The sequence below is a fragment of the Heterodontus francisci genome, chromosome 26 (genome assembly GCF_036365525.1).
Source record: "Heterodontus francisci isolate sHetFra1 chromosome 26, sHetFra1.hap1, whole genome shotgun sequence".
Taxonomy (NCBI): Eukaryota; Metazoa; Chordata; class Chondrichthyes; order Heterodontiformes; family Heterodontidae; genus Heterodontus; species Heterodontus francisci.
The window spans coordinates 64,489,575-64,503,622 of record NC_090396.1 but is presented as its reverse complement, the minus strand read 5'-3'; the positions used below and the strand labels follow the sequence as shown (position 1 = coordinate 64,503,622).

The following is a 14,048-nucleotide window of genomic DNA, read 5'->3' as shown; positions in this document are numbered from 1 at the left end:
ACTGTTTCCATTAGGAATCTGGACGTAGCGTCCAGTTTGCTGTCGTCCCTGCCGGATCGTCCAGCTGCATTAACGATGCAGCTGAAGTCACCACCTAGAATGACCGGCCTGGACGTATCCAGCAGTAGGGGGAGCTGCTGGAAGACTGTCAGCCACTCTCTGCATTGAGCCGGGGCGTACACGTTGATCAACCGGAGCGGATCATTGTTGTACATTACATCGGCTACGAGGTGGTGACCGCCTACCACCTCCTTAACTTCAAAAGATGTTTAAGTTGCCTCCCCGCAGAATACCCAGGCCGGAGGAACAGGAATCATTTCCCCCTGACCAGATTGATGGCCCGTGCGACCATCCATGCAACCATTGCCTGTAGGTGCTGAGGTGCAGTATTCCACACTCCTGCAGAAACAGCAAGTCAGCTTTGACCTTGGCGAGGTAGTCCAAGATCGAAACACATTGTGTAGCGGATTTAACACTACGCACGTTAATCGAAGCAAACTTTACACCCATTTTAAAGTTGGGTGTCCTTGGGTATGCTCCTGCATACCCATCATGTACACAAGCTGTCTCACATTCGTTGGACTAAGAAACCCCTCCTGGTTACTCATGGGGGGTTTATTGTGCTGGGGTGACATCGGGGGTGGGGGGGGGGCGGTCTTGTAGGCAGCAAGGCTTAGGCTGTCTTCTGTTGTTAGTGGCCTTCCCCCTCTGTTCCTCCTAAAAGTCATCACTGCTCCCAGCTTCCCGGAGCTGGAGCGCGTCAGACACTTTGTTGCTCTCGGTGTCCCGGAGCTGGGGTGTGCTGGGCATCTCGTGGGTTTGGGGCGCGCTGGGCCCATCCCAGCTTCCAGTGCCCTGGAGCTGGGGGGCTTTATCTTCCAGCTCTTTTGAGTTCTACTGCTTCTTTTGCAGATGCCATCGCTCCGGCCCTTCCTCGTCCAGTGAGGAGCTGCCATAGTCTGTCTCAGACGTGAGCCTCCTCTTGCCACTGGTTTGGGTGGTGGCCTGTTCCTTTTTTGGAGGTTGCTTCTTTGTGGTTTTCCTTTGTAGCACTTGCCACTGACCAGTTTGTCCATCTGCTGCCTCCTCCTCCATTGATTCTGTCTGTAGAGGGGTTTCCAGGCACGGGGTTGGTGTTGGGTTGCTGGTTGAAGCTGCCTCCCTTTTCTTCTCCTTCTCAGGTAGACTTTCCTCGCTGCGGGGAGGATTGCTTGTCTCCTTCCCAGCACCAGACACGTTCACTGTTCTTTCTCCCAACCTTTCCTTGGACCTTGCTGTCTGAGCATAACTGAGGCAGCGTTTGGGGCAAGTTTTGTAGAGTTATGTAGTAGATATGTAGATATGTAGAGATACAGCACTGAAACAGGCCCTTCGGCCCACCGAGTCTTTGCCGACCATCAACCACCCATTTTTATACTAATCCTACACTAATTCCATATTCCTACCAAATCCCCACCTGTCCCTATATATTTCCCTACCACCTACCTATACGAGGGGCAATTTATAATGGCCAATTTACCTATCAACCTGCAAGTCTTTGGCATGTGGGAGGAAACCGGAGCACCCGGAGAAAACCCACGCAGACACAGGGAGAACTTGCAAACTCCACACAAGCAGTACCCAGAATTGAACCCAGGTCGCTGGAGCTGTGAGGATGCGGTGCTAACCACTGCGCCACTGTGCCGCCCACCGTACAGGTTGCAGCCCTTACTCTGTTTACAGTCCTTGGTCTGATGGCCTTCCTACTTGCAGACGACTGTGCTGCAGTTGGCTGCCACATAACCAGATTTGCCATCGGTGTGACAAACTCTGGTCTGCCCTGCATAGACCAAGAAGCCTTGACTTCGCCCGATAGCGGAGCTGGAGGGAAGATGGATGACTGCTCCGGTGGCATCAATCTTCAAGGTCACCTTGACCTGCCACTTGCTAGTTCAAATTCTAAAATGTGTCCTTGACATCAGTGCTGCTGCCGGCCACCTCGACGTACCTGGCGAGAAAGGAGAGTACATCCACCACAGGAACGTGGGGGTTATAGAGGTGGATTGTCATCACCCGGGCTCATTGCAACGGCAGCGTGAAGAGCAGCTTCACTGTGGGGATCGACAGCGGTGCCTGGTTTCCCTTCTCCTTGAACACCTTCAGGAACTTGATGCTTCCTACCACATTCTTGAATGTCACGTCGAAATATCCACTGCTGGGCAAGTCCTGCAGGCAGAAGATGTCTGCAGCTTGGAATCCACAGCAATCGATAAGGATTTTCTTAAAGAGGGAGGTACGGTCAACAGGTGCACCTCCTTCATTGTCCTTCATCACCACCCGAACGATGTTATGCACTCCCTGGCCTGAAGCTCTAGAATTGGTTACAGGCATTTTACCCAAAACCTTCCTAGAACAGGATCAAAGGCCACTGATCATGGTTTCTCCCCTGCCAAATAAGTTATGCAGCAATCTAAATCTTTAAAGATGTGTAGGCCATCTGCAATACTGCGGACTACTCACTGATCCACCTATTCAGCTTCTCGATTGCACAGAGACCCCCTCAAGGTCCCACTGCTTTCTCATCTCAGATTCCAAATTATTCTGGCCATGAGCTCCATAGGGCTTGGTTAAAAGTCCACTCCTGTTCCTCATATATGTCAATGACATTCCAACACCTGAACAAATGTCAGTTTGCTGATGGTGTCACCATTTCGGTACCCTCCACGAGCTCAAAAACTGCATTAGAAAAGTTCCAGAGATACCTCGTTGATCTGGAAGAATGGGCATGCCAATGGCAAATTCTGTTTTAACACCAGAAAATCTCACTATGCTAGTCTCCAGAGTAAGTAAACTCAAGGAACAGGATGTGAGGACTAAGCTGCTGTCAAAATGAATCCGTATCAGCAGACAGCCAAAGTTCCTGGGAAAAACTTTCCAGAGGAATAGGGCATGGACTCAGCTCAAAAACATCACCATCTCTGTGGAAACAGTCAGAGTCAGCCCAGACTATTCCTTAGACTAAAAGCCTACATCCATCCAGTCATGAAATATGGTCATCCAGCTTGTTGCACAGCAAGTCAGCCACAGATTGGAAGGCTACAATCCAGAACCAATGAGGCAGTACATCAACTCTCATGCAGCATCTGCTCAAACTGGCAGGGAATCCATTCTTAGGTATGTCATGATAAAACCACTGTGTGCAAACCTTGAGCTAGATAGACAAAGTATTAGAGGCCAAATTTACAGATTTTTTAAAGAAAGAAGCAGTGAAGCAAGGACACATATGAGGAAGTATCAAACTATGTCTAACCAATCTTCAAGCTCTATTTTATTAGCATGTAGGTTGCACTTTTTTTTTTAATTATTAGATTAGCAAATCCAGGAAAAGAACCAAATCAGCTCAGGCTGGATGGAAAAGTTTCTCAGCTCAAGCACTGGAACACAATGCACAATGATAGCAAACAGAAGGAATCAGATTTCTGAAAAATTAATCCCAAATAATGTTTTCAAAATTAGCTTTCTAATGGCTCAGCAGATTTAAGCAGTGATAAACTAAACCTGACAGGCCAAAAGATTCTTAGGTTTAAGTACCAATCTGTGTTCAGTTAACTCAACCATTACAGGAAGAGTATTGCTACTGGCCTCAGCAATCATGGATTAACTAGATGCAAAACTGGCCAGGCTTCCTGCTCCCAACTGATAGGCAGTGACCCCTGCTGCAAATACATACATGTGGCCACCAGGACAGGACAGGACAGTACCCATTTCAGTTGTGATGCCCCCTAAATTCATTCTCAAGGTTTAAACACAAATACTGTTCGTTTGGGTGAAGTGTAGGAATGTGCCCGTAGAACTACATACCCGCAAGGATACAATAATTGCAGGATAGGCAGAGGACGGAAATAAAACGGAGAAAACTTTGCAATATAGGACCCCATCACATCAAAGCATCTCAAATATATGATACAGTGAGTTACTTCTGCAGTGCGGTGACTTGCGTAAATAAAAGCAATTTTGAAAAACTTTGTATTTTGATTGGCTAAAAGCTGGATCCACAAGATGCATTTTAACTGATCCAAAGAGAAAGAACAAAAGGCTGAAACAGTAGAGTCCACATTTTTCATGGCATACAGAAAACAGCTGTCTTCAAATGAGGAAACACAGCAGCTTCCAGAAGAGGGCATCAGGACCAGGAAATGCATGCATTAAGGTTCAAAGAGTTTTTTATTTTTACTGTCTGTTATGTATTGCCACTATCTGAAGTAGACTTTAAACATTTTATTAAAATTACTTCCAATATTTTTTACCAATAGACAATTACTTAGCATCTTTAAAAAAGCTCCAAACATTTGTGAAGCCTGGTAACCTGGCAAATGTTGAAAGAACCGAAGTAGTGAATATTTGCCAAGCCTGGAATATAGGCTCTATAAGCTGATGAAAATTTGTATGGTCTCTTGAATCAGTATGTGTACAATGATCTGAACTAACAAATTGCTTGAATTATAATGAGAAATGCTGGTATGAGGAAAGAATGATAAATTGAAAAGTATTAAACCATGACTGTTTATATAAAAAAGTAGGAAAACTGTTCTACTCCAAACTGAATGAGGGACAAAACAGAAACAAGACTCACCTGGTCTCAGGAAAGTGGTCAAGAAGATCCCACAGAGTCAGACTAGATTGAAAAAGATGTTGAAGCCTAGATCCGTCTTCTAGCTGCAAAGCAATCCGAACCTAAAAAAGAATCAGTAAGAAACATGTCAAATATTTGTGAGTTACACTGTCTCCGGCTTAGATGATCATTGAATTATAACAACTCATTTGACTGAAATATTAAATCCAGGACACTCTTATATGGAATGTGGGGGTATTTTCCTCCTTTTTCAATTCCCACCTAAATTTACCACAAAGCCGCAACCTTACAAAATGGGTGCGGGCTCTTTCCTCCTCTTCTCAAAATGAAAAAGGTGGATTACTTCATCGATAGCTACTCATTCTATCAAGTTATTCCCTTTCCCAATCCATTAGCCAGAAATCCAAAAGCTAAGTCGGAAAAAATGAACAAAAAATAGAGAACCCTATTAAAATTTCACAGTGCAATGTCACGCACTGCTGATAGTTTACAGTATAGGTGACCATTCGACCCAACCTGCCTGTGTTTGCTACACAAACCAAAACTAATCCCAAGGGGCCGCTCCCCATATAGCTTCCTCTGCTTTAAATGCTGGTCTATTTTTCTTTTTGCCTTTGTCTCAACTACTGCAAAGCAGCATCTGCTCTAATAACAAGGGGACAGTGGCGTGGCAGTTCTGTCAATGGACTAGTAATTTAGAGGCCCGGACTAATGATCAGGGGACAGAAGTTCAAATCCTAACATGGCAGCTGGTGGAATTTCAATTCAATGAATTAATAAATCTCAGTAACGGTGACCATGAAACTTCCTGCTCGTCATAAAAATCCATCTGGTTCACTAATGCCCTTTAGAGAAGGAAATCCTTACTCAGTCTGAACTACATGTGACTCCAGACTCCAGCAATGTGGTTGACTATTAACTGTCCTCTGAAACGGCTGAGCAAGCCACTCAGTTATAACAAACTGCTAGAAAAGTCAAATAAAACTGGACGGACCATCTGGCACAACCTAGGCACCCGAAACAACAATGGCACACCCTGCCCATTCAACCCTTCAAAGTCCTCACTAAACTCTGGGGGGCTTGTGCCAAAATTGGGAGAGCTATCACAGACTAGTCAAGCAACAGCCTGACATAGTAATACTCACCAAATCTTACTTACAGCCAATGTCCCAAACGCCTCCATCAACATTCCTGGGTATGTCCTGTCCCACTGGCAGGACAGACCCACAAGAGGTGGCAGCACAGTGGTATACAGTCAGGAGAGACTTGACCTGAGAGTACTCAATACTGACTCCGGACCCCATGAAGTCTCATGGCATCAGGTCACACATGGGCAAGGAAACCTCCTGCTGATTATCACCTACCGTCTTTCCTCAGCTGATGAATTAGTACTCCCCCATGTTGAACTAAACTTGGAAAAAGCACAGAGGGCAGCATGTACTCTGGGTGGGGGACTTCAACGCCCATCACCAAGAGTGGCTCATAGCACCACTACTGAACAAGCTGACCATTACCTGAAAGACCTAGTTGCTAGACTGGGTCTGCGGGGGTGGTGGTGAGGGAACCAACAAGAGGGCAACACCTGCTTGATCTCGCTCTCCATCTATCTGTGGCAGATGCATCTGTCGTACCAGTACTGACATGAACAGATGCATCCGCAGCAGGCAGTTTGGTGAGGACGAGCACCTAGCAGAAGCATGGGACCACCACCTGCAAGTTCCCCTCCAAGTCACACATTATCCTGACTTGGATCTGTATTGCTGTTCCTTCCTTGCCGCTGGGTCAAAAACCTGCAACTCCATTTCTAACAGCACTATGGGTGTTCCTAAACCAGATGGACGACAGCGTTACAAGAAAGGAGCTCACCAGAACCTTCTCAAGGGCAGTTAGGGATGGGCAACAAATGCTGGCCTTGCTATGACACCCACATTATATGAAAGCTTATTAAAAAAAACTGTGTTATTATGACCGAGGCGGGAGGAGTGCACGGTTTATTTTCGTTCCACTTCTCCACGGGTCAGAACAGATAGTTAAATTTTTTCCCACTTACCTTTACGGTCAATCATAGACTCTATTTTATCCCAGAATAAAAAAACACCAACCAGGTTTCTTTAATGAACAAAATTATCAGTTTATTATAAAACAAGTCTTAACCAGTAATGAAGTAAAGCATAAACATACAGATTGAAATATTAAAGTTCTCTTTTTACTTTAGGCCCTCACACTCACACATACACCGGCTAACCGGAAAAATAGAGTGATTTTTGTTTTTAGAGCTCTATTACAGACAAAAAAATACTTGGGCTGAATACTTGTTCATTCTTGAAGAAAAAAAACAGGAGATGTGTTGCGTTCCAAAACCAGCACAGTCTAGCCTCAGTGTCCCTTTTAAAAAACATTTCCAGGGACTGTTTTTCAAAGTCAGGTGGCTTTTACATGACCTCCTTTGAAAACCCCAAAGTCTAATATTTCTTCAACCTTTCAAAAATGAATCCTCAAAAAATATATTTAACAAACCAGAGGCACTTTCATAACACTGCATAAAGAAATTTCTTTTCTCAGGAAAAACTGTAAAAGGATGACCCCTTGTCACTAACTCCTCACCCAATGGAAACAGTATTTCTCCATTTACTCTTCAAAACAGTTCACAATTTTAAAAAACCTCAAATCTCCTCGGCCTCACTTTTGGCCACGCACATCTCCCAAGTCTCAATTTTGCCCCAGAACATCACACATGCCAATAGTTACTTCAAAATAATTCACCATAGTGTTTCTTGGACGTTGCAGGCATGAGCAGGAGCTGCATAAATGCAAGGCTTTCTTTTAGGGAGGGGCCATACAGCCAGAGGCAGCCCGTTGCCACTTTAACTCTCATCTTTGTCTTCGACGTCCCCAGACTAACTCAATCCTCTAAACTTGAGCTCATCAGACACATTACTTCTCAGATCCCACTTATCCATCACTCCTGCCCTTCACAACCTACGCTGGCCTTCTGCCACTACCACAAATATAAAATTCTCGTGTTTAAATCCCTCTCTATTCCCTCAAGCCCCAAAATCTGTTCCATAAACTTCAGCCTCTTGCACATCCACCTACAACTAGACCCCACCACCAATGTTCCATTCTCCTTTATTCCCTCCATAAATCCCTCTGCTTTACCTACTTCTTTCTTTGACCAGTCTTAAAGTCTATCTCTGACCACCCCTCTTAATATCTTCTATGGCTTATTGTCTATTTTCTCACCAAGTAGCTGTGAAATATCTAGGAACATCTTTCTACATTATGGGCGCTATTTAATACAAGTTATTGGGCTCTTTAGCTACATTACAGCACTGTTGCTTTTTTGGCATCACCCACTGCTTAGAACTGAAACGAACTAACAAAGCACCGATCCTGACCAATACTTGCCAATGACATCATTTTGCATCTGCAGAAACAAAAATCTCCAGTAAAAAGTAATTTTTTAAAAAAATGAAAAATACTATCAAAGTTAAAAGGAAATGCCAATACTTAAGATACCATAAATTATATTAAACACTGCATCATGCACACAGTTAGAAATTTTTATGACTTAACAAGTCAATCTATTCCTGCATTCCTTTCTTTTTAGTGCTAGAGCAAATGTACGAAAGGGGATTTAATCATGTCTCTATGTATGAACAACAGCTTTAGGGAATGAGATAAACACTTGGCCTAAGCCTATACTGCATTTATAAACAAAGCTTGCAGCACAGAGGAAAAGACTGAAAAAAACTTATAAGCTGCTGGTTCATATACTTGCAAAGTCTGTATTGCGCAAGCAGAATCCAAGGTTCTATTATAGGGGGTCAGTAGCATAGTGGCAATGTTACTAGACTAGCAATCCAGAGGCCCAGGCTAAAGGCCTGCTGCCCGACCCGAACCCGACAATGTGTGTCGGGTTCGGGGCAGGTCGGGACTATCTTCCGGATCCGGCTTTCGGGCTCGGGTCGGGTCGAGTCCAGGTCAGGCTGGACACACACGGTAAGTGCTCTGCTGGTAAGTATTGAAATTTTTTTTTCTAAACTTACTTGAGCTGGGAGTCCGGGATGAAACAGAGTCTGCGCAGTGAGCGAGTGACGTCACTATGACATCATCACGCATGCGCTGCAGCTTCCAGGAGGTTCTAAGTCCAAAGGTAAGTAAAGGGATGGTTGGGTCGGGCTCGGATCGGGTCGCGTCGAGGCCATGCTTGGGTCTGGTCGGGCCCGGGGCAAAATCGGAGGGACTCAGGCCAGGTCAGGCTCGGGTCCGCTGTGGTTCAGTTGGGTTCTTTTTCCCGACCTGTGTAGGCCTTTAGCGCAGTCTAATGCTCCGGAGACATGAGTTCAAATCCCACCAAAGCAACCAGGGAAATTTAAACTCAAGTCAATGAATTAGTAAATCTGGAATAAAATGCTAATCTCATTAACAATGGTCATGAAACAACGGATTGTCGTAAAAACTCATGTGGTTCACTAACGTTCTTACGAGGGGGAAAAAACCTACCATTCATACCCCATCTGGCCTTCACGTGACTCCAGATCCACAGCAACATGGTTGACTCCTAACTGCCCTCTGAAATGAGCAAACCAGTCAGCTGTACCAAACTGCGGGGAAAAAAAGTGCTGTGGGTGTACCAAAACCACATAGACTGCAATGGCTCCCCAACACTTTCTCAAGGGCAATTAGGGTTGGGTAATAAATGCTGGCCTTGCCAGTGACATTTGCATCCCAAAAAAAATGGAGAAAATTCTATTTAAGACCCTGGTCCCCTTCAACTTCAGGGTGATCGAGGAGCAACAGCAATGAAGCGGCGCAGAGGATGGAGGGTGGGAGCTGGTCACTCCAGGACTTGTGCTGTTCTTTGACATCAGAGAGCATTCTGAGGAAGCTAGAGCCTAGAAACCAGGTTGTATTATTTGCATGCATTTAATATAAATGGAAGACTAAAGTCACTGTAAAGATTATAAAAGCCATTCAGGTTTGAGGTTAAATGAGTGGGCAAAGATTTGGCAGATAAAGTATAATGTGGGAAAATGGGAGGTTGTCCACTTTGGCAGCATGAATCGAAAAGCAGATTATTTAAATGGGGAGACTACAAAATGCTGCAGTATAGAGGGACCTAGGTGTCCTCGTAAACGAATCACAAAATGTCAGCATGCAGGTACAGCAAGTAATTAGGAAGGCAAATAGAATGTTGGCCTTTCTTGCAAGGAGGATGGAATATAAAAGTATTGAAGTCTAGCTACAACCGTACAGGGCATTGGTGAGACCGCAGCTAGAGTACAGTGTACAGTTTTAGACACCTTATTTCAGGAGGAACATACTTGCATTGGAAGCAGTTCAGAGAACGCTCACTAGGCTTATTCCTAGGATGAGGGGGCTGACTTATAGGAAAGGTTGAGCAGGTTAGGCCTATACTCATCGGGGTTTAGAAGACTGAGAGGTGATCTTAATGAAATGTATAAGATTCTGAGGGGGCTTGACAGGGTAGATGCTGAGAGGATGTTTCCCTTCATGGAGGAATTTAGAACTGGCGGCACAGTTTCAAATTAAGTGGTCTTCCATTTAAGATGAAGAGGAATTTCTCCTCTCAGATGGTCGTTAGTGCTTGGAATTCTCTTCCCCAGAAAGCAGTGGAAGCTGGGTCATTGAATATATTCAAGGCTGAGTTACAAATTTTTGATTGACAAGGGAGTCAAGGGTTATGGGGGCAGGCAGGAAAGTGGAGTTAAAGCCACAATCAGATCAGCCATGATCTTACTGAATGGCAGAGCAGGCTCGAGGGGCTGAATGGCCTACTCCTCTTTCTTATGTTATATGATTCACAAGTAGAGTTGTCAGAATAACAACCATTAGTCACGACAGTAACCACTAAGAAATTCACTAACGCACACACCCAAAGATTCTATCCCTGGGGAAGATCCCTGATAAACCTGTGCTTTCTCCAACAGTAAATACACATTGCAAACCAAAGTGCACTTTCACATAAATAAGTATTAAATTACAGACTCAATGGCTCCCTGATAACTCAAGTGCTTAAGACAGAAACTGGCTGAGCTAGGAAGATCACACGTTCAATTCCTGGGCAGTTATCAGCCAATCTCAGATGGAGCAACTGTATGGGCGCTACAGGATGGCAGCTTTGATTGAGTCATAGCACATACATTCCCAAGGCAGAAGGTCATGGGTCCAAGTCCTATTCCAGTTAACTTGATCACATCATCTAGATCAACATTTAATTGTTGCACTGAGGGAATGTCCCATCTGCCCCTTCATTTGACACAAGAGAGCCCATAGCACTATTCAAAGATAAGTTGAGGTGGTCACCCAATGTCCTGGCTAACATTTATCTCTCAACCAACACCACAAAAAACTAATTCATTTGGTCATTTCCTCTACATTACATCACTGACTACACTTCAAAAGTACTTCAGAGGCTGTGACATGCTTTAGAATTATGAAAAATACTACACAAACGCAAGTTCTTTATTTATCTATTTCATTGCTGTTAGTGCGGATCTTGCTACGTACAAGTTAGCTGCCACAGTTTCCTACATTACTTTCAAATAAGTACATCATTGCCTTTGACAGATTCTGTGTCCCAAGGATGTAAGCAGTGCTTTATAACTGCAAGATTTTTCTTTCCTTATAATCGCTCAGCAGCCAGAGTGTTTTTGGCAGGGAGGGGGGAAATGGGGGAAGAGAACTGAAAGATGCTGAATTCTTTGCCCCAATTGCTCTCTAGTGACTGTTGCTGAAACTGCAAATACAGGAACATTAATAAGAATATTCAGTTCAGGTTATTCAATACAGGAAACTTACACATGGGTCCAGAGTTTGCAAGTTTTTAAAATCATTATGTGCACTTTACGTCTTTAGTTCTGCTTATTGGTGAGCTACTAAAATGGTGTGCAACACGGGAAAACACTGGACAGACTTGAGCAACACTGTTTGGAGAGGGCAGCTATCATGGTCAGTTCAACCAATCGAAATAATCCCTCCAGATTAGAAGCCCAACCAATAATGAGTAGCACCAACATGGCATGCCATGGAGGGATTTTTTTGACTGGTCGAGCTGACCATGATGATAGCTGCCCTCTCCAAACAGTGTTGCTCAAGTCTGTCTGGCGTTTTCCCATGTGGCACACCATTTTAGTAATTCACCAATAAGGAGGAACTAAAGAAGTAAAGTGCACATAATGATTTTAAAAACTTGCAAACTCTGGACCACCCAACCATTCTAGATGGAAAACAAGAACAGCCGATGTGTCTCACTGGATAACTCGACTATCTCGAGAATTACTCCGATGAAGTCAAAGCACAGCTCACAACTGCTGGACAAAAACCTAAAAGCTGCACCGTTATGTGCTGTGCCTGATAAATTCATGCTAGGGTTCTAAACTTTGGTGAAAGAGAAAGCTTGCAAAGTTTCCTACTGAATGGTAGTAGATGTTAAGTAAATGTACACTTACTGCACATTTACCTGTACTGTCATTTTCTACTAGATCTTACTGCATGTGTTTAAAACAATGTTGCTGTAGCCACGCCTGTAACTAGACAGCAATTCCTATTGGACAACAATGGCATAGGACATGACCTTTCATCAGAAATGTTATTATATACATTCCTATTCAATATACCTTAGCCCAGAACATTAGTCATTATTTTCCCTTTCAGATGGATTCACTTTAATTGTACTTTCTACATCTTCCATTCTTATTTCAAATTAGAGTTTTTCTTTTCGTCCTACTGTAAGGATATGGGGATCGGTTAGCTCAGTTGGCTAGACAGCTAATGTGTGATGCAGAAAGAGGCCAACAGCACAGGTTCAATCCCCGTACCAGCTGTGGTAGTTCATGGAGGCCTGCCTCCTCACCTTGCCCCACGCTTGAGGAGTGGTGACCCTCAAGCTATACTTTACAGAAGTGTCTCTCTCTAATGGGAAGGGATGCCTATGGTCCTTTGGGACTACTGCTAGAACAGCAGCAGTAAGGATGGTGGATGTGCAAAGTGGAAATGTCACACCAAAACAGAAAGGAGTGTTCTTCTGATTTTGCAGTTACCGGGTTGCTGGGGCAGTTTTACTCTTTACCTGACATACTCATATCTCACGTGGTAGCACTCAATGCCAATAATTAATGCCTAAAATGTCATGTCTTTTCCCCCAGGAGGGACTTTCTTCACTTGAAAATAAAAATTCTTTCCTCGAGAAAAATGTGCCTCACTTGAATAGGAGCAAAACTCACCTCAATCCCTGAAAGTACTTTCTTCACTCTTTATCCTCAACTGAGATGGAATGGTTAAAGGGTTCTACAGCCAATGTGTCAACAGCAAGTCGGACTCAGCTCGTGGCTTTCCTTCCCTGGTCAAAATTTTAGAAACTACTAAATGGGAAAATCCCAAATGTGAGCATACCTTGTATGCCACAGCACATCAAGGCACCAGCACCAATTTTAGCCATGTGCAATGGGAGGATAACATTTTCACATAACTTCTCTGTGGACATTTTTCACTAGGAGTTCAGTAAAATTTTAACAATGTAAGTGTGCCCACCATACTGTGCTATTTCATGCTATGTCCATTTGGTCCAAAAATGCAATTATGGAATTTGTCCTTACGAATTGAGGAAGTTTCTAGAGTGAGCATTTTGAGCAGCATAATATGAAATTACATTAAACAGGTCTGGGGGTAACACTTGAACATTCAGCAGCATTAAACTGTTTTATTTAGATTTAGAGATACAGCACTGAAACAGGCCCTTTGGCCCAACGAGTCTGTGCCGACCATCAACCACCCATTTTATACTAATCCTACATTAATCCCATATTCCCCACCACATCCCCACCATTCTCCTACCACCTACCTACACTAGGGCAATTTACAATGGCCAATTTACCCATCAACCTGCACGTCTTTGGCTGTGGGAGGAAGCCGGAGCACCCGGCGGAAACCCACGCGGTCACAGGGAGAACTTGCAAACTCCACACAGGCAGTACCCAGAATCGAACCCGGGTTACTGGAGCTGTGAGGCTGCGGTGCTAACCACTGCGCCGTCAATTTTAAAAATTAATCATGCAATACTTCAGCTGTTAAAATTGTAGAATCATGGGGTTTGAAGAAAAGGAGAGGACAATATGATAGAATACCAAGTAGAATGCACCAAATACATACCGTTTCAGTTAATTAATGGTGTAATTGAAATGAGGGTTGCAATATAACATCCTTATCACATCAGTTTTCCTTCTGATAATGATAGAGGCATTGATGCTATTATTAAAAACTATTACAGTGTTTACATTAAATGAGATTAAACCCATACTTTTAAAAGTGTGAAAGCTGTAAGTATCACGATGTTCTGAGAAGCAGCTTCGTGTCTCACATGCTGTTACATTCCATACCATGGCTATCTACAACATGCCCAGAACACTGCAGA

At 43.9% G+C, this 14,048-nt stretch overlaps 1 protein-coding gene across 3 annotated transcripts in view; it reads right to left on the bottom strand.

Annotated features, from left to right (window-relative positions):
- Positions 1-14,048, bottom strand: part of aspscr1 (ASPSCR1 tether for SLC2A4, UBX domain containing) — a 255,059-nt gene that overhangs the window by 204,397 nt on the left and 36,614 nt on the right. For all 3 annotated transcript variants that reach the window (XM_068058424.1, XM_068058425.1, XM_068058423.1), the window contains exon 4: positions 4,613-4,713. In XM_068058424.1, the coding sequence (XP_067914525.1) occupies positions 4,613-4,713 (101 nt within the window). The remainder of the gene's footprint in view (positions 1-4,612; positions 4,714-14,048) is intronic.